Source organism: Oxyura jamaicensis, chromosome 11 (assembly GCF_011077185.1).
Source record: "Oxyura jamaicensis isolate SHBP4307 breed ruddy duck chromosome 11, BPBGC_Ojam_1.0, whole genome shotgun sequence".
Classification (NCBI taxonomy): Eukaryota; Metazoa; Chordata; class Aves; order Anseriformes; family Anatidae; genus Oxyura; species Oxyura jamaicensis.
In genome coordinates this window covers 3,323,745-3,344,853 of record NC_048903.1, presented here as the reverse complement: position 1 = coordinate 3,344,853, position 21,109 = coordinate 3,323,745, and the positions used below count along the sequence as shown (strand labels likewise).

The window sequence follows — 21,109 nt, the reverse complement described above, 5'->3', positions numbered from 1 at the left end:
TGTAACAGAGCAGAGAATCAGGCCTGTGTATTGAGGGTTTCTGCTAAATGGCAGGCCATCAGACCAAAAGGCCTGAAACGATGCAACTGGAGATGCTGGCAGCCAGCTTTGAAGCACAGGTCACTGCGGTGGGAAAGCTATGAATACCAGGGTTATGCCCTTGCCAGCCTGCCTTACCCACATGCGGTGTACTTCCAAGAAAAGCCTACAGTGCAATTACAGGAGATCTACTTAAAATGCTGTTGCCCTGTGAGCAGCCCGAGTCTTAGAGAGGTTGATGTGGAAGAGGGATAGGCTCATTCAGAGGACGCAGGGCGCTGAATAAAAGCTAGCTTTCCAGACGCTCACTGCTGAGAAACATGCAGATGATTTGCTTTCCTGCTTTAATAGTTGGTATCCTGTGCAAAGAAAAAAGCACAGCAGTCTGAGGCGTCAGAGACAAAAGCAGCCTGCAATAAGAAGTCTGCCTTTACCTTCAAGTCTGTGCTGGAGACCAAAACAAATCCTCTGAAAAATCTCTCTCATTCACAACATTTATTTTACAGCTCCTACTAGTCTCCATTGAGAAATAACAGTGTACATGCAGTCGTACATCCAATGTACTACACTTCACTGCTCTTCTCGGTCTTTGAGTCCCTTCCACAATACTTGTGATATATAAAACAACATGCTGTGACAACTGCAGGACTGTCACTTAATGTTCTCTGTAAGAATTGGATTCCTCTCTTCCAGTTCAGTCTTGCCAGTCCAGCCCATACCACTCACTAGAATATTCTGCTGCTGTCTTGGATGGGAAAGTACATACAATAATCATCATTCGTGTATACGCTCTGACAGAGTTGAGGTCATTAGAAACTGCTTTTTTTGTCTGCTTTCTCCTGCAGAACATGGTGATGGCTATCCGTTTGATGGCAAAGACGGTCTCCTGGCTCATGCCTTCGCGCCGGGGCCAGGAATTGGAGGAGACTCCCATTTTGATGATGATGAACTGTGGACTCTTGGAGAGGGGCAAGGTACCAAACTTAAATGCTTCAGAACATATGGTCTGCTGACTGCTCTGCTCTAGTGCTGCTTCAGGCACTGCACTAAAATGTTTTCATTGACATGTCAATAAATGTTAGGGGAAAATATTCCTACAGATGAAAATTAATTAGTGCAAATTGCATTGTTCCCTACAAAATGCTTATGTAATTCCTGGCTGTTTTTTGTAGGATTTTCTTTCTGTTCCTCTACCATTACCCCTTGAAAAAACTGAATTGATAACAGGCGTGATGCTGCATAACCTTAACGAAGGGTGGGAAAAGTACAAAGCCAGGACTGTGAATTTGAATGCTTCAGTGCACAAGCGGCAATACCTTGTTCACTTGTAAGAGGCAGACTGTCCAGCACTTTTCTGTTGACCTCCACTTTATGATGACTTAAACTGTGGCTCCACTCTTTAAAAATTGAACCATCTACCTGAATAAGAATGTATATACTCATGGTAGTTGTCATAAACAAATGAAATACAAATCCCTCATGCAGTGTGGATTAAGAGCAACTCTGAGCGTCCTTAGCAGGCAGTTGGCCATAGCCTTTTACAATGAAGCAACTGAAGTCCAGAGACCATCACCTGACCTATTCTGCCTAGACTTCACCACAATCATATATTACTAATAATTCTCTTACTGTAAAATAAATTGGAAATCTTAAAATAAGAATACCAACCCATGTTTACCTTTCATTTCAAAATCTAGTTTTCTCAGCTGTCCTCCCACTGAAAAAATAATTGAACTTTAATACTAAAATAGTCAAATTCCTTCTGTTTGGCTTTCTTTTAACTTTAGCAGAACCTCGACTGTAGTAACTGGACTGGATTCCTGCCTCAGAACAACAACGAACAGGAAGAAACTGTTTTCTGTATCAGTGGATATACTGCTTAAGTAGCTACTGCTACTAGAAGTGCTATGGATAAGCGAGTTATTTGTACAGTAACATATGCTAGAGCACCAGTACTGCAGTCTTAAGAAAAGTGTTTACGTGTGACAAATGGAAATAAAACCCGGGACCTGGGTGTGCCTGCATTACCACCACGTCCCCCAGCACAGCAGATCTTGTTCAAGTCAAATTGCAAATACCAAAGTGGTTTATGAGGCACAAGGCATAGTCAAGCTCACGCTCAACTGGAACCTTTCAAACTATACCGAACACTTTAGACCACATTACCAAAGAGACTAAATTACTGAATGTATTAACAGCATGTTTATAAGTTTACATTGCCATAGTAACAACAACATATATATTTTTCTGGGCTGATGTTAAGGCCTGTTCATTTTAACACTTCACCATGAGTAATATCTATGTAATTCTCTCAAAATTACCAGTTATTATTTCAGCTATGACCATCTTGCCAATAGAGAGACTAACAGCATATAGAATTTCAAAGTGGAAATCCACACTACATTTCTGTATCAGTATTCTCAAAAAAAAAAAAAAAAAAAAAAAAAAAAAGGGAAAAAAAAACAGGTCCAGAGACTAATTTTGATATTGGTCAGTGACTAATTCCCCATTGCATCTGTTCTCTTTGCAGTGGTTAGAGTGAAGTATGGAAACGCAGATGGAGAATACTGCAAGTTTCCATTCTGGTTCAATGGTAAGGAGTACAACAGCTGCACAGATGCAGGACGCAGCGACGGGTTCCTCTGGTGTTCCACAACAAAAGACTTTGATGCAGATGGCAAATATGGCTTTTGTCCTCATGAGTGTAAGTACAAGTTTTTTTCCAAATGTTTTGCTCCCTGATAGGGTCCCTACTTGTTTTGTCTGTCCATTCTCTTTGTACTTTCTCCAGTTCCTTTCAGGTAGATTTAGATTTACTGGTCTTTAATACCTCCACATTATCTGAGCAGACAACATGGCCTAAAGAATCCCTTGGTGTAGATGAGTTTGTAACTCATCTGAAGGCCCACTCCTCTCCCTAAAACCAAAGACACGCTGAAGACATGCCAGAAGCACACAGGCCACCCATATACATCAGAGATGCAAAGGTTCAGTTTCACATCCTGGGAACTACCAACCACATTTTAGAATAAGGATAGGGCCAAACACTAAAGGACCGAAATCTCTCCCCAGATCACAAGCCATTCCACTGACAGTTGCAATGACATCTCCTTCAAGAGCAGCAACTGAAAAAGCCTGACAGTTCAGAAGGAACCCCATTAAGCCAAGGCTCTGTAACCTCACATACCAAGTGACCAATTTTAGCAACTGCTAGCCCAGGCCACCAGAGTGGGAGCCCTATTTGTGCAACGTGACACCGTTAGTGTCACAACAACCCTTTAAATGTCCTTTGACTGCTTGTCAAAATGAAAATGATTGAATTGTAAGTGGATGTCAATGCTGGTACCAAATCATTAACAAACTGGTGCATTGCAAATTGATAGCTAGGAGAGCACTCACATGTTGAGAGCTTAGGGTTTTGTTTCAACGCCTGCCTTAGGACTCTTACCCATGAAGCAGCTCCAACTGCTCGCTTTAGGTACAGGAACAACACTGTATTTCAGAAATCATAACTCTATGTCAGCATCTGTACGAAAGTGAGTCTAAGAGATAAAATAATGCTGAATTTCTAGCTTTTTGAAATCTGAACTGAATCCTTGGTTATACCACCAATTTATTTCATAATTGGACTTCTGGAAACACTCATCTGCAGATTAGAAAATCTGTATAGTGCTGTCACGCAGACATAACTTTATATAAAATACAGATAATATCATTATCTTTAAAACTAAGTAATATGATTACATGTATCCTGCTAAACATCAGGAGCGTATTCATACTCTTGAAATTCTTGATGACCCTACTGGATATAAGATTTCAGCTAATTCATTACTGTACAAGCATTAATTTGATCTCCTATATAGCACACAGCAGGGAAACTCTAGAGAAGCAATGAAGTATAACTGGCTGTGGCTGCAGTGCTGATTTATCAGAAGAGAGAAGAGCAGAGAAGTGAAGGGGCTTTTAACCATTTGTTCCATCTCCTGATTGCCAGCTCCATTGCCGGCACCCGCATTCCTGTATGTTCCCCATACTGCAGTTTCCCACATCCATTTTTGCCCTTTGTACACAACCAGTTGCTATCAGCTTTTGGCAGCAGGCAGTGTTTCCTCACTCCTGTTACCTGACGCCCTTAGAAATGGTCCCACAGCATCACTAGAACTTCTGCCTGCTACTGCTAGGGCATAGCAAGTAATAGCAGAATTACTAAAAGGAACAAAACAGAAAACAGGGGAACTTCTGTTGGACTTGTGATAATCCTGCTTGGGAGAACAGCACTAAACTTATTTATAATGTTATGGCTACATGAAGTAGGAGAAAAGAGAATGAAGATTGCTTGAAGAAAGTTAGTTATGCTTAAAATGCAAAAATAACAAAACGAGACGTGGTCAGGGTTTTGCCAGGGTAAGAATGCACAAGCACAGCCTGACACATCCCAGGAAGCCTCAGCAAATACTGTAAAAACACGTGTGTGTGTTAATATGCATATGTCAGTTAAGTACACATTTTTTTTTACAGATAACAAATATGCATGTGTAGAAAAAGTTTGCATACCCTGTCTTCAAAAGTTCTTTGCTATCTCTGGTTTAGTGTTGTAGCCAGACACTAAACAGATGGGGAATTTCTCAAGTTCAGTTTCAGGATCGTACACTTTCCAATGTAAGTTCTTCTGTATTAGCATGGCAGCAGTTTGCAAAGAAAATCTGTTGTGGAATATAATCAGTCTTCTAGCCCTACTATGATAAAAAAAAAAAAAAAGTGTTCTTTTATTCCCAAAAACCTAATTGCTCATTATGCGTCACACCATGGTAGATCTCAGCTCTAGACAACAGCTATTTATGACTATAGCAGATAAACAAGCAGGGGTATGAACTTTTAACAGATGTCAGTTAATCAAAAATATATATATATAAAATTAGCTACATCCCTTTCAGAACTAGCCTCTTTAGCCTAACATTTACTTGAATAAATTGCACGCACACAACCACAGAAACATTTTTTCCTCAAACTTCTTCATCTCCTTCATTCCCCACATTTCCTCAACTCTTCCCTCTCAAAGGTTAATCCTTCCAGCTGGAAAAGCGCAAGGGTTTATTCTTTTAAAACACATGAAACTGTATCTTCATTCTTCAGATATTGTAGGAATGAAGCCCAGATTATAGGTAGCTGGACAAACAGACCTTCACATACCATGACTGATACCTTTGTAAAATCCTAGAACCGTATGAGACAGAAAATGTGAGCAGTGAAGCACTCTCAGTAAGAGTTGGTTCAAGAAATTGATGTTCCTGGAAATGCTTGTGTCAAGGTTTCTGAAACAGAACAGAAGGGTTTCAGCCTTTTGTTTCTGATGTAATTGTTTTGCAAGATCCTTGAGCAGTTATGCACAGATGTTTCTTATTAAATTCAGAGCAGTATTGTTCACTCATTATTCCAAGACTCCATTTGCTAACCCCTGCTAATAAATTCAGATAGGGAAGGATTTACATCATATAGCCTGCACTGGGGGCAACATTCCTAGTTGTCAGTGTTTGTTCCTCTGCCTTTTAATTCACCAAAGTTAGTTTCAGTTCTTCTCAATATGCCACACTGCACATTTGGAAACATTTTCCTTAGGGCTGGGGTACTGCACCAGGCCTTTCTAAAGTTAATCTCAGGTCTGCATCCTAATTTTGTAGCCTGATTCAACTATCTGCTTCCAAAGCGGAATAAGGGAAAGCAGAAAGTTACCTACCTACTACATGAGTCTTACGCAGATGTGTGGAACCTCTCCTTTGCCGTATAGGACCAAAGGACATTGAATCACTCTACCAAACTCCACTAACACCACATGGAGTTTGGGCACCTACCTTTTGTCCTCCGTCACCTACCATCGCTGCTAACTGCCTAGCTCCACAGCCTCCCCCATCAAGGGAAGACGCCCACCCTAACCCTAACCTGCTGGTCACACATCACAGAGAGGTGGCTTGAGTTTAACCCAGCTTGCTTTTCCCTGTTCGGCCATCTTTCACACCAAGATGCAATCAAGGCAGCAGGCTGGGTCAGACCAGCTCAGACCCCAGGCAGTGTCCTGAATAGGAGCAACAGAAAAAGGTGTTTCCTCTGCAAGCCCCGCAGTCTAAATACCTCCCTTGCACTGGACACCCATTTCGCAGGCTGGCACTACTGCTTGCCTGCTCCCAGGCAGAGCTCTCACCTCACGCAGCTGCAGCTACCTCCACCTTGGGTCTGTGCCACTGGATTTTGAGCAGCCTTCCAGCCTGAGGTTTTCTTGCATCACAGGCAGCTGATTTTTCTGGGAAGAGCCACCAGTGCTGCTCACGGATTAGCAGTGTCCAGTCTGAATCTGCTGTCACGGCTGTAGAACTTCACTAATTCTGAAATTGTTGAACTTGGAACAATGCAGAACAAGGGTCAGGCCCTTTTAAGATCTTACACGTCACTAAACCTTTTGTAATGTTTTGGGGGAAACTGATCTCGTCTCCTTAATTTTCGTTTACATTAAAGCAAAGCCTTTTCCAGTTAATCGGGGAGCAGGGGATGTCTTTGCAATCTTAAACCACTGAGGTTACCATCATGTGACATTATCTCAAGCAAAATTAAAAGTTGTCTTCTGACTGTGACTCAGAAGGACTCCTTGCAAAGCAGTCCGAGACTGACTTTCTATATGGTCTCTGCAACTGAGCCATGTTTAAACCAATTCTAAAAAAAATAAGCCATTAAAATACAGAGTGCGCCAGGTCTCGAGCTGGAAGCAGCTCATGTGGTAAATGAGTCATCTAAACAGCTCAGCTTAATTTTGCTTTCCAAATCTATCATTAAAAAAAAAAAAATGCATTTTTCCAATCAGTATAAACACAATCCTAGTTAGTATGCTCCCTAACTTATAACAGAATATAAGAAAAATATAAACATTTGCAGCTTGTTCTTTGGGGAAGGCACAGCGTGTGTTGCAGTTACATCGATAGCACCTTTTGCCTAGAGACAGGACCTCTGTGGCTGCTTCCACGTGAAGGATGCAGGATACGGAGTCTGGCAGGATCAGCATTGCAAACTCACCCGTGTGAGCCAGGCCTGCAGGGTCCAAGTCCTCTCCGTACTGGGGCTGGAACTTATTTCAGTAACCTGCTGGTTCATGTCCCTGATGCAGTGGCCAATTACCGATTTAAGTGGAAAAGGCAAAATGAATCAATCACTCGTGCCACAATATCCCATCATCAGAACCATTCTCAGTTACCCTTCAGCCAAGAAAGGTCTTGACTTTTTATTTATCCCTGCTCTAAAAAGTGAAGCCTGTTCCTAAACAAAGTCTCTTCCCAGCAGCGCATCAGACTAAGCAAAGACAAAAACCCTCAAAACCTACACAAAGGCGCTGGGGCTACAAGAGCTTTTTGGTCATCAGAAATGATAACAGCAAAGTTATAAATAAATAAATAGGCCTTCCTGCATGTGTGGGTTTTAGCTTTGGATCTAAACTGGGGGAACGAGAGAGATGACCCCCTGGGCATCTTAAAAAAGGCCACTTTATGTGTTCTTTATACTGGGAATTCACACAGAGTTGTTTCTTTTCAGGGTGCTGTTCTTAAATCTCAAGGAGAATTACCATATGGCTGTATGGAGGATTTTTTTGGTCTCAGTTCAGTGTAGGGCCTGACTCATTTTGTTGCCCTGAGGACTTCCTCCCTCCAGCATGTGGCACTCACAGACACTGAGGATTCCCGCAGGAGTGGCCAGGAGAAGAGACAGGCAGATTCAAAAGATGTCAGATGCTCTGAGACATCTGCATTTTCACATAATTCCATTTGGACTTTTTTAAGCCAGTACACGATTATATCTGTCTTCCACTGGATATTCCAGAGAATTTACTAAAATCCCAAAACAGGTCCCAGAACTCTTGGCTCAGTCTAACCTATCCTTCTTCACCCCACGTGAGAGAACCGTGATTCTCAAGAGTGAGCCCTGGGGACCTGTCTGTGTGTGTGCCTGAACAACAAACAGCCCCTAGAAGACCTATGGCTGCTTCAGCTACACTGGGGACACCTGACAAAGCACAACGCAGGCGGAGCCCCCAGCGTTCAGTTTGGTTGCAAGACTCCTTTCTTCCTGTCTCGCTTATCTAGGGAGCGCCTGAGCCCAGCTGCATGGACTCTGGAAGTGAGAGCACAGCCTAGGGGAAATGCCTCCAGGATACATCATCTGGCTAACTGCCATAAGCCAACATCTTAAAGAAGCAGAAAACTTAAGCACATGACAATTAGGAAAACCAATCTAGCCTGTCCATAGCTCTGTACCATGTTTACCATCCTAGCTAACATTCCGGCACCTTAGATTTTCTTCGTTCCCAGTTCACTGGGAATGCCAGCGAGGCATTCCCCTACTTGAGAGACTGTAATAGCCCATCGTCTTGTCAAAGCATTTCCTTTTTGGTGTAAAATAGAGGTTTTAAGTGAACAGCACTGCACACAATGCATACCTAATCACTGTCAAGACCTTCACAGGTCACCACTGGAGCATTACTGTTCCTTTTGGATATTGAGCATTGGGTACTGACATTCTCCCCTTTTGGTTTCCCAACAGCACTTTTTACGATGGGTGGCAACGGCGATGGGCAGCCGTGCAAATTTCCCTTTAAATTTCAAGGCCAGTCCTATGACCAGTGTACAACAGAAGGCAGGACAGATGGATACCGATGGTGTGGAACCACTGAAGACTATGACAGAGATAAGAAATATGGATTCTGTCCAGAGACTGGTAAGGGGAACGTTGTTTGTGGAACAGTCTCATTTGTCATTGGTTTAAGTAATGAAAATCAAATTTTTATTTTTTTTATTTTTATTTTTTTTTCCACATACACCAGAGCATGTAAAGGTCAATGAGTAAAGCACAGTTTCCCCATTGGTGGCCAAGGAAGTAACTAAGATAAGCAATCTATTGAAAGGATACTGCATGTAGCATACAGTACTACACCAGACTTACAAGAGATACACGGAAGTCCTTGAACCATAGGGATAAATATTAATTGAGTAGACTACAATTTGTTAATGGCTCTGGAAGAGAAGTCTCATGTGACAGAAGAAAGCATGACTGATATTTTAGCTCATACCTGTCAATAGGTAACACTTAACTTTTACATTAGAAAAAAAGGTAATCCTGTTTAGTATAGAAGCTCCAGCTAGCAGATCTTAGCAGCTCAGGAGAACTACGGGAAATGGTTTACCCAGGAAGATAAATATCTGCTTTCTTCACAATTGTTGATATTTTGAAACTTGAATTTCATTACATAGAAGAACAAAAATAATTTATAGCTTGGCAGGTGTTCGATTTAGGATATAGGCTATAGTCGTAGCTATTTAGCTGCTGCGGTTCTAAAATCTCAGCCTTTTACCAGAGGCAAGGCACAGCTACGTTCATGCATGACAGACCATAAACTTCAGCCCACCGCTGGCACAAAGGCCAGCTGAGAGCACACAGATGCACCCTGTATTTCAAGTCTTTTGAAAATAGCCTGGCCATTTCAAATGTGGATTTGTATCAGTGTTTGGTTTCCTGTTAGTTCTGACATTCAGGTTTAACCCTTTAATTTTACCTTACAGATGATTGAAAAAATAGAAATATAAAGGATCAAATTCAATATAACTTGCTACATAGTTAGGAAGGTAGAAATCTAAAGCATGGTCCAACAAGCAGAAGAACCGATATATCTGAAATCGATACATCAAACTCCTAGACAATAGAGTCTCTATTACTGGAACAATAAAATGGTTTAAGTTTTTTTGTTTGTTTTTTGTTTTTCCCCAGTATAAAAGGTTATTGCTTAAGGCAGCTGTGCTCATTGTTTTCTGACTTATTAATTAATAATGATCAATAAATAATAATAAATAATCAGGAAGAAAACCAGCTTTACCTTTGTGCTGCTCTTCTGTAGCTTCTAAGAAGACAGACCATAATTTGAAAGGAATTGTAATTCCTAAGTAATTCCTAGGTAATTGTAATTTCTAGGTAGTATTCCTATTTAATTAACTCAAATGAATTTCATATTCTTTTTATATTCTTTGTGATACCTATTTGAACATGTAATTGTTTATTTAGTTTCATGCTCTTCCCTCTAGAAAATACACACGAGTGTTTATATTACTGCCATATACTACACAGCTGAGAATGCAGTTGTGGGAAAGTTTTGCAAGTTTTTGCATTAGTATTGTCAAAAGAAAAAAAAAGCCACCCCCATTTTATAAGTATTCTATGAGAGAATGTTTGAAATCATATGCTTTGAAACTGTAGCCCTGCTGTCAACATAAAGCAGTTCCTCGGTTTATCAGGAATTTATGACATTCTGACGACTCTTCAGGACACTTTTTTCCTTGAAAGCTTGTACTTCAGTAGGACAACTACCAACCAATTGATACTCAGTAGCCCTTTAACCTTCCTGACACTAAACCTACCACAGACCTTCCTGAGGCCCTTTCAAGCATCATGAGGAAAGGCACTGTCAAAGTGACCCCACAGAAGTACTCGCTGTGCAATCCTCTTCCACAAAACACCACTAACTGCTTCTTTCTCTAAGCTGTGCACCTGGGTCCAGGGCTTGTTCTCTTTGCCACCAAAACTAAAGGCAAGTTCATTGCAATGGCAATAGCTAGCCCTCTTTTCTATGTCAGAGGATTTTGTTCTTCAATATTAGTTTTAATCATACTCCTTAGTTAAGAGGATTACAAATTTTCTTTTTCATGTGTAGCTTAGGAGAAGATGCATCAACTTAATCCTACAAAAGGGATTCCCTTCTCAATGTGTTTTCCTATCGTTTTCCACAGCCATGTCTACAGTTGGTGGAAATTCAGAGGGAGCCCCTTGCGTATTCCCCTTCATCTTCCTTGGGAATAAGTACGACTCCTGCACCAGCGCAGGTCGCAACGACGGCAAGCTGTGGTGCGCTTCTACCAGCAGCTACGACGACGACCGCAAGTGGGGCTTCTGTCCAGATCAAGGTAACTCCGCTTGTCAGAGCAACACAATGGAAACAGCACGCTGAGCACAACAATGGCATCACACTCCTGACAATTTCCTTCTCATACAGAATCACAGAATAGTCTAGGTTGGAAGAGACCTCCAAGATCACCGAGTCCAACCTCTGACCTAACACTAACAGTCCCCACTAAACCATATCCCTAAGCTCTACATCTAAACGTCTTTTAAAGACCTCCAGGGATGGTGACTCCACCACTTCCCTGGGCAGCCTATTCCAGTGACTAACAACCCGTTCAGTAAAGAAGTTCTTCCTAATATCCAACCTAAACCTCCCCTGGCGCAACTTTAGCCCATTCCCCCTCGTCCTGTCACCAGGCACATGGGAGAACAGACCAACCCCCACCTCGCTACAGCCTCCCTTGAGGTACCCGTAGAGTGCGATAAGGTCGCCCCTGAGCCTCCTCTTCTCCAGGCTAAACAGTCCCAACTCCCTCAGCCGCTCCTCATAAGACTTGTTCTCCAGACCCTTCACCAGCTTCGTTGCCCTTCTCTGGACTCGCTCGAGCACCTCCATGTCCTTCTTGTAGCGAGGGGCTCAAAACTGAATGCAGTACTCGAGGTGCGGCCTCACCAGAGCCGAGTACCTATCACTCCTTTCTGTTTATGGTACTTCTCCCCCCGTATCTGAGCAGAACCCCTACATTTAAATGGGAGAAAAACCTTAACAAGCTTAACAAGCACCCCAGGGCTTGTTTTAAGTTTCCCTAAAACTGCAGTGGAAGTATATTTCCAAAATATAAGAACCAAACCCATTTTTTTTTTTTTTAAATAATTGTTTCTTTCATGGCCAATTTTTCCCTCCAAATCCAAACTCCACAAGGACTACAGTACTTCTCTAGTTATGCAAGAACAAGACCGATAGTGGACAAACTAGGAACAAATGCTAAATGTAAAAAATGAATACACTTGTGACAGATATTGCTAGAGATGAAGAAAAATGTTTAAAAATGAGAAAAAAAGAGGGAGCTTTATGTTATGTCTGTATGGTGAATATCAGTATTTAAAGTTATTTTCATTAATATTTGCCTTTATTTGTAACATGAATAAAATTAAATAAAGCAAAAGGCATTTTACACATCTACAAATAAGTGCTAGGTTCAGGCTTCTGAATATATTTTCCCTTTCTCTTTTAGGAGGAAAATAAATGCCTTATTTCAGACTGGACATAATTGATTAAAAGCCATCCTATGATAAAAGATTTTTTTTTTTAATTTATCATTTGGTACAACGGTGTTGATTCAGGTTTGTTCAGAGACAGAGGTATACAGACCTGTTAAACATTTCAGTACCATTTCAGGATAGAAAGATTTGAGATCTAGATTGCAAGTTTAAATCTTCTGTGCTTAAAGAAAAATCTACGATTTGTTACGCTTCCTTTTTGCACAGAAGTACTAAGACAAAGTCACAAGTGAGGCTGTAGCAAACATCAGCTACAGCAGAGGTTTTAGACTCTCTCCATTGGAATATTTCTGGATGTATCTATGTCATACGTAATTAGAGGCTGTAATTACTAATTACTGCGTTTATGATTAAGAGATTTTCCTGGATAGCAAGGAAAATAAGGCCGTGACTAACCTGTGCGGTACGTTTTTGACACAAAGCTCGCTGTGTTACTCAGGATACAGCCTCTTCTTGGTCGCTGCACACGAATTTGGCCATGCTATGGGACTGGAGCACTCCGAGGACCCGGGAGCTCTCATGGCCCCCATCTACACCTACACCAAGAACTTCCGACTTTCTCAGGATGACATTAAGGGGATCCAGGAGTTATATGGTAAGGCCTTCCTCAGCAGCAGAATTCAGCAGAAGAGCACACAGTGCAGGTTGAGTTTGGGGCTCAGAACTTGCAGAGGATTTCATACTGCCCAGTATCACGAATGCCACAGACATCCTATGGTTTCACATTATTACCAGGGCTCCTACTCCAAGCAAGTTATCACAGTTTAAGGATAATGAGTCACCAAATTTACTGAACTAGCCCCAAAGCTCCCCTGATAAATATGCCCAACTTGTAGATTCCAGTTCCTCTTGCCTCTACTAGGACAATGAAATATTGTGCTTTTCTCTAGCCTGAAATACCCAATGGGGCTGGTTTGGTCTACATCACCCTGAGCTTCCCAGATTGCAACTGTCCATAAGGGGGGAAGGGGGCTGCTACCCATCCCAGATGGAAAAGAGTTCCCATTGACTTCCCACTACTCAGGTTGTACAGGCCTGTAACATCTGCAGATAATGCGTGGGAGATGATAGTTGTGTGTAAACGTATTTGGCAAGCTCCTGGAGAAGAAAGTGTTTTTATGCTGGTACAGCTTTAAAATTAATTACTTTCTTCACAGGCACAGTTAGTAAAATACAAAGGAATAATTATGATTAAAGTCCCTTCCATTTATATATTTTCTACCTTCTGAAAGGCAAAAATACACTACAGTCAATTAAGCAGCCTAGGAAAATCCATACCATTTCTCTTTCTGTACTTCTCCCTTTTCTACTGAAATATCTTCCTAATAGTAAGTGACTACGTCCTACAGCATTTAAGACTTTAGAAATGATAAGAATACACCAAAATGAGAACTTTACACCACAAGAGAACTTTTTATCAAAAATCTGATATAAATCTTTTCTTTTTCTTTTTCCTTCTGTTTTTAGCTGCTTTAATTAAGACTGGGAATTGAGACATGGGCAGGGTTAAGTGAATTTCCTAAGCTTGCACAGCGTATCACTGAGCAAGTTCAGAATTTAACCTAATTTTCTCAAGTCACACCTCAAAAACTGAGACAAAACTGTATTTCATGCCTCTTTGTAACTGAAATAACCCTTGCACAAATGATTTTCTATATAATACAATTGTTTGGGGAAGAAAAAAAGAAAAAAACAAACCTTTGTTTTCTTCCATTCCTATCATCTCAAACCTACTACATGCCCATTGTGTTTAGTGAAGTAAATCAGCCTGATGTCTAAGAAAAAGGCAAATGCCTCATAACAGCCAAAAAATAGAACAAAATAAAATAAACCTGATGACAAAGAGCATGTTCTAAAGAACACATTTTGATTAGTGATAAAGACGCAGAGGCCACATACAAATTACTCTAAATTCATCTTCATAACTTGCAACCCCCCTTCTTTATTAGAATTTTTAATATTGAAGGTTTTTCCCCTTCAAGCACCATCTCAGAATCATTCTCCTTCTATAAATTATGGTGAGTTCATGCGTTACCCACCCGGTGCTACCTTTCAGCCTCACAGGCTATCTCTGTTCACCATTACAGAAGTATCCACCGACGTCGAGCCCGGACCAGGGCCAGGGCCAGGCCCAGGCCCACGTCCTACCCTTGGACCTGTCACTCCAGAGCTCTGCAAGCATGACATTGTGTTTGACGGAGTAGCACAAATTAGAGGAGAAACGTTTTTCTTCAAAGACAGGTAAGTGAGATAAGTTGTTTACTGATGGGCCTCAAGTGGAGGAATCTGTCAAACCTATGTGGCCAAATCTAGAAAGTTATCATTGGGCACAACATCTGCCTTTTCTTCTGTGTGCTCAGGGATAGCAATGGGTCCTAATCAGCTCCTAGGGAAAGAAATGGCAAATTGTGATGGTTTCTGATTTCTGGTTTTGCCTACACTGGGACCGCTCACGCCAAGATGCTGTGACAACTGGGCTGGTAGTAGTTATAGCCAAGATCAGAACAAAATGCCAGTAGCCTCACAAAAAAAGCCTGTTCTCATGGTATCTTCAGCCCAATTTTACAGATTAGAGAGCCAAAATTTAACCTTGGTGTCACTCTCTGCTGGCTTCTGTGGAATCACACAAGGGTTGCAACCAGCTCAAAAGGGTCAAGTTGCTGGGAAAAACATCCAAACTTCTAAACGCTTATGCAAACCACATCTGACAACCCCCCCCCCTCCCCCCCCCACCCCCAAATCCTTAAAGATTTATGCATATGTAATATTAACCACAAAATTAGCAATGGAAGAGATGCATTAGTCAGTCTATTGCCTGCCAAACAAGGATTCACTCCCTATAAAATATTTCCGGATGCTGACTGTAGCAAAAACTACAAGGACTGTAACTCAGCACTGGAAACCCCGTTACTTTTGGTGAAGTAGGGCTCTGGAGGCACTATCCTTCCTGATTTCATTCCATATAACCTGCAATCCAGAGGAAAGTTTCAAATCTGACTGCAGGGAAACTTCTAATCTGAACTTCCGAAAACACGCCCCAAAAGAAGCATGCCATTCACAGCTGGTGGCAATAACCTCTAATGCCTCCCCCCCAGAGACTGTTTTAGCAAAACCTCAGTGTAGGCATTTCGATGGCCTGGCCTGAAGAGGGCCTGTCCTTTTCCTGTGTTCCTAAAGACGCAATTATGGAAATCTGTCAGCAATCTTGTCCTTGTATCGTTTAATATAGGCCGAGTCCAAAACTCATTAATAACAGCATTATGTAACTCATGGCTGCTGTAACAACACATCAGAGACGCTGATGATGAGGACATGGAGCAGGAGGGCAAAGGCCCCAAAGCAGAAGACACAAGAGGTTTTTCTTGTGCAAGAACAGAGGTGTTCCTGATAGAACAAGGTGGCTGCACAGCTGCAGCTCCTTTGCCAGGGCCCTGTTATTGCCCAGCTGCTCAGCACTGAACAGCTTCTCCTAAAGACTATGAGACTTGGCAGCACCATGCCCAAGAGACACAAAAGTTCTTTCTTCCCTGCTATAAATCAATGCCCAACTTCAAATCATTTACCCTCAGTTGCTCTGAACGTTCTCCCAAAGCAACTGAAGATCTGGGCCCATATTATGTTCAATGCATGTGCCCAAATCAAACATCTCCTAGCATATACCAGCATAGGCAAGCATCTGAAGCTGATGGATGTATTAAAACTCACCTTTTCATTGCTCCTAGACAGATTGTTTTGGATTTGAGGGTTTACAATCTGCATTGCATTCTTCGTGTTTCAGCAACGCAGAAACTGGGATTATATTCTTCTAACTGGGAATTTTTAACATTACCCATTTCTATTACAACCGCTATGGGCAAAAAGGATTCATTCAGCATGTTCACGGGGACAGCTGGGATACCTCCTGTGTTGTTCCTCTGGGTGCCATCAGCAGTGGGCCCAGATTCCTCACAACCCAGTGATCCTGGATCACTAGTAATGGCTAGCAATAGCCCTCTCTTGGCCCAGAAGGGGCCCCGCTGTACCAGCAGATCAGCCTCGCAGGAAGCCAGTGCTGGGCCCCTCCAGTAAGCAGTGCAGAGCTGGCCCCACCACCCTGGCTTAACAAGTTTGCCAAAAACAGTGCAAAAACTTCTGCTAGGATAGTCAGAGTGATAAATTATTTACCTCATCTCAGTGCTTTCAAGAGGAAAAACACATTCTTATAGTGATAAAAAAAACCTTGCAAGTTCCGCAGTATTCACAGCATCCCGATGTCCTTTTGCTCACTCGTGGGCCTTGATTTTCAGCCAGACCTCCACCTTGCTTCTGCCTTGGTAAAGCAGTAACCACCTACAGCTTGATTCGGCAAGAAACCATTTGAAATCTGCCCCTAAATCAGCAAAGCAATTCGGTTTCCTTGTAATCAGAACAAAATAGAGGTATTTCACATTCAGCTACAGTTGGTTGAAGAACTACACAAATACTAAACCAATCTGTTCAAACTGGCTCATTCTCTACCCAACGTTCAGCAAAAGCACACAATTGTTTAATTGTTTTCCTCTGGAAGAGATTTGCCTGTCAGTCTCGAAGTATTCAAAATACCAGGCAAGCAACATTATGACTCACTTTTGGAATCCACAAAGCAAAATGTCTATCACGTCGTGTGACTTCTATGATTCACTGAAATGACCCCAGCATCCAACTGTCACATTACACAGCCGTAAGGAGCAAGTAGCAAAAAGGAGGTCAGATCAGATGAATTCTTTTTTTAAAAAAATGTTTTTCTCTTCCCCTCAAACCACATCTCAAACCAAAGAAATCAAAGGGAATATACACCCAACAGCTGAGCCTTTCCACTGGGCACAGGATTCTCCAAGCAACCAGTGTCTAAATATGACCCACTGATTTGGTCCCTTTACACAGCTGCACATAATCATAATAAATAATAATAATGACATTATGTTAAAATATAATATAAAATTAAAAGTATGAATTCTGTCTACAAACCTAATACTAAAATATAACCTGAATGACTTAAAACATTTTAATGTTTTCAAAATGAAATGAGAAAGCGAAATTAATTTCACCATTTCCTCAATGACAGGAGTAGAAATAAAAATACCTCTTACCCAATTCAGAAACAAAATAAAATTCAACTTTGACAAAGCTTCTCTCCCTACAGAAAACCTCACCATTTTAACAAGAAATGTGGGCTTTAATTAAAAAAAAAAAAAAAAAAAACTGTGTTCTAGTCTCCATTGACTCCAGAAAGTTTTGAATTCATGCAGATAGCAATTATTAGTGCTGACTCAGCCATGATCAGGTCCAAACTTGACTGAGAATCCTGTAACCTGGCTTTTCACGAGCTTTTTTTCCTTCTTCCTTTAATGAGCTACTTTTATGAATGAAGTGTTGGGAAAATTTGTTACACAGATTTCTATTTTATATCATATTGGATCTGCTTTTCGGTCTAAGATGAGATGCACAAAATGTATTTTATCATTACGTTTTACAGTGTTTCATGTATGCCGAAAAACTGTCACAAGTAAGAGCAATTAGCTAACTGCCCTATTCTTTGCCTCTTTTTTAAATGAAAATGATGGGATATGCTCAGATTTTTTTTTTACATGTTAAAAATAGATTTGTGCATGCAAAATGAGAGTAAGCTTATCTACTATCTTAATTATTAGTACCATATGTCATGTTAAATTAATATGTATTTTTAATTAAGAGAAAAAAAGATGCACTCTGCCAGTTGCACTCTTCTTCATATCAAACACTACAGATTATCATAACTCAGTATGCAGCAGCTAATTATACTTGCAAATGCATTTCAAAATGTTTTATTTGTCCTAGCTAATGTTTGTTTCAAGTCAAATTTCTGTTGATAAAAACACAGCAATTTATTGTATGAATTTAGGATTGATGCTCCAAGTTTTAGGCAAAAGCAAAATTCAATTTCATCTCCTGGGTTTCTCAAGCGTTTGCATATTCTAGGTAGGAACGAGTAATGACTATTTGCAGACTGCAAAAAATAAAGTGCCAGTAGCATCTTGATCTTCAGCAACATAATACTGGTGAAAGCTGTTTGACCTTATAATTTAATAGTACAGCTTGGTGGCATCACTATACTTAGTGGTATCACTAGCCTGCTGAGTTTCATTTATGACAACAGCACAACTTTTGTTCTTCTGAGGGAAAAAAGTTGTTTGTTCTATGGAGGCAGAAACTGCAGAGCTATTTTTAATACCAAAAGCCCTCAGTGCAAAGCTCTGCCACTTAAAGATAATTACAGCTTTTTAAAGCTTAAATCAAATGATGATCCTACTTATCCATAAAGTAGCCAATAAATCACCCTTTGCATTTCTCTAATGAACATTTTTAGAGCTGGCGGTTCCTTTTACAGCCCAGCTCACTTCCAAGCAGTTTGATATACTGTTATTAAATTTGAACTTTTAGTCACTACAATAGCAATTGCTAGAGCAAATCATGGAACACAGATCTCTGCTTTTGCCAAACACTCATCCATCTGCTCCATACACAACAGCAGGAGAGCTTTAATAGTTTAAATGCCCTGTAAATGAGTTTATTTGTATAATCAAAGCACAGACTGCATTTTGCTCTGATGCAAAAAGCAACGTGAACTCCAAAGCAATCAGTGTAAGCAATTTCATCTGCAGTCCAGCATGCAGCTCATCGTGCAACTGTTTCAGCAACACACTCCTAAGTGAACAATTTGGCTTTCCAGTTGCTGTAGGAAAACAGTTATAAGTGTGTCTTGCTGCTGATGTGGGCGCGCACACATGCGTGCACGCGCACGTGGCCTTTGCCAGGAATGATGAGAAACAGATGTGCTGGTGAATTAGTTCATTGTAAATCCCGTACAATTTTGTGTTCTGCTCAGATTCATGTGGAGGACTGTAAACCCTCGAGGAAAACCCACGGGTCCTCTTCTTGTTGCTACATTCTGGCCTGATCTGCCAGAGAAAATTGATGCTGTCTACGAGGCCCCTCAGGACGAGAAAGCTGTATTTTTTTCAGGTACTGGTTTTTAGCTTTAAAATGTAAGTAGTCATTTGCATAAGTGTTGCGTTCGGCTTGGTTTCCTCTGACTTGTAACTGGGCCAGGGCACGGCCTGCCTGGGAGCCAGTACAGCTGCTGGTAGGGGTGGCAGATCTCAAACGCTCCGTGCCAGCAAAGGCTGGGTCTGAAGGCTCTGACCAGCATTCAGCCCCATTACAGCTACAGCACAGGGGAGCCACAGGCCCCTGGAAGGATACATTCCCCAACAAGCAGGACTAAACAGGGATTAGGACTTCAAACACAAAGCAACCCAACAGCAGCAGTGGGAGCTCTGTTTCACCCTGTGTTTCTTCCTTTTCCTCACATTTTAAGCTATTGTCTGTCTGTGTTGCTCGGGAAGACTGCATCCTTTTTTCCCATGCCTTCCCCAGCCTTCTCCTCCTTTGCCAGAGGCTGACTTCTGCTCTGGCTCCTCAGGACCTGCCTTGGTGGCTCACCAGCAAGGACAGAGGCAGTCATGCTTGCCGCCTCCGCAGGAGGGGAGGAGCAGGGGAAGGGCTGCCCTGGCCACCCTAAAGCACACACATGGTTCAGCTGTGCTGGCCGAGTTAGCAGAGCTGGGAGGCTGCTTTCAACATGACAGACTGAGCCAGCAAAAACTGGGCTGCAGTATCTCCTAAAAACATGACTAAACATCTCCAATCATGTAAAAACCATATGGCCCATGCTGCCGTACATTTTCTGTACAGGATGGAAAAGAGTAATGATAATCTATTCCACATGTCTCAAAGGCTATTTACTTTAGTTTACATGGGGGAAAGAAACACTTTAAAATGTTTTATTTTAGCCAAGTCAAAACACTTTCAATATTGCATATACTATACCATCTTATATCCTATTCCATCTGCATCTCTCTCCCTCTCTCTCACGTCTGTCAGTCCCCTTGGTATGTTTTCCAGAAAAATGTAACTAACCTGCTTTAAGTAAATAAGAACTATCAAGCTATCAAAGATTGGTTTGAAAGTCACCTGAAACCCAGCAGTCCTAGAATTCTTGTTGGTGAGAGCCACCCTTTGCTCCCGAACGGTAAAATGGCAGCAATTTCACTTTATTTTCTTTAAAGTATTTCTCAAATACTACCCTTTACACCTGTCTCATGAAATATTTGACTTTCCTTCCCACTCCCTGTGTCACAGGATCCAAAAGACATCCCTTCAGGAACAAATCTTTCCATGGTGTTAAGTGAATCCAGTTGGGGTGTTTACTAAGTAAAGTACAATTCCACATAAAGAATGCAAAATCAGACCATCTTCCACCAGCACATATTTGCAGAGACATTAGAAAATGTCATATGACAAAAGACAACAGAAATAGGAACTCTGGGCAAAAACTTCCTGGCAATTGCTCAATAAAATCACTGAATAAAACAAGCCAAGGAGACAAACGGCTGAATAAAACAAATGGAGACTGAACACGAGTTTCTGCATTTGACCTGTAGGTGCCCACGTCTAGTTTCAGACCATTTTTGCCATACAAAAAATTACCAATATTAACAATTTATTTTACAATACACCAAATGCTTGTTTGTTTGTTTTTTAAGGGTAAAGAGCTGTACATTAGAAAATCTCTGCCTGAGAGTTCAGAAAAATGAGACAGAAAGGACTACAGAAGAAGTAAAAGCACCCTGAGGTGTTATATTTTAATGAGAACAAGCAACAATTAAGAGGCAAAAGAAGAAACTGTGATCACAGTACAACTGCACTCTAGTGTTTCATAGGTGGAAAAACACTAGAGAGTCTAGTAGTACAATTAGTACAACAAAAATTCCCATATCACAGTACAAAAGAAGAAATATTCCTCTGT

At 41.2% G+C, this 21,109-nt stretch overlaps 1 protein-coding gene and 1 long non-coding RNA gene across 2 annotated transcripts in view; one reads left to right on the top strand and one right to left on the bottom strand.

The window, feature by feature from the left end:
* The window catches only part of LOC118172922, a 256,732-nt gene that overhangs the window by 39,506 nt on the left and 196,117 nt on the right, over nucleotides 1-21,109 (bottom strand). The gene's annotated exons all lie outside the window — the stretch shown is intronic.
* MMP2 (matrix metallopeptidase 2) overlaps nucleotides 1-21,109 on the top strand; it is a 35,911-nt gene that overhangs the window by 8,547 nt on the left and 6,255 nt on the right. Inside the window, exons 4-10 of the mRNA XM_035337118.1 lie at nucleotides 885-1,013; nucleotides 2,570-2,743; nucleotides 8,617-8,790; nucleotides 10,851-11,024; nucleotides 12,683-12,838; nucleotides 14,331-14,484; nucleotides 19,127-19,263. Of these exons, the coding sequence (XP_035193009.1) occupies nucleotides 885-1,013; nucleotides 2,570-2,743; nucleotides 8,617-8,790; nucleotides 10,851-11,024; nucleotides 12,683-12,838; nucleotides 14,331-14,484; nucleotides 19,127-19,263 (1,098 nt within the window). The remainder of the gene's footprint in view (nucleotides 1-884; nucleotides 1,014-2,569; nucleotides 2,744-8,616; nucleotides 8,791-10,850; nucleotides 11,025-12,682; nucleotides 12,839-14,330; nucleotides 14,485-19,126; nucleotides 19,264-21,109) is intronic.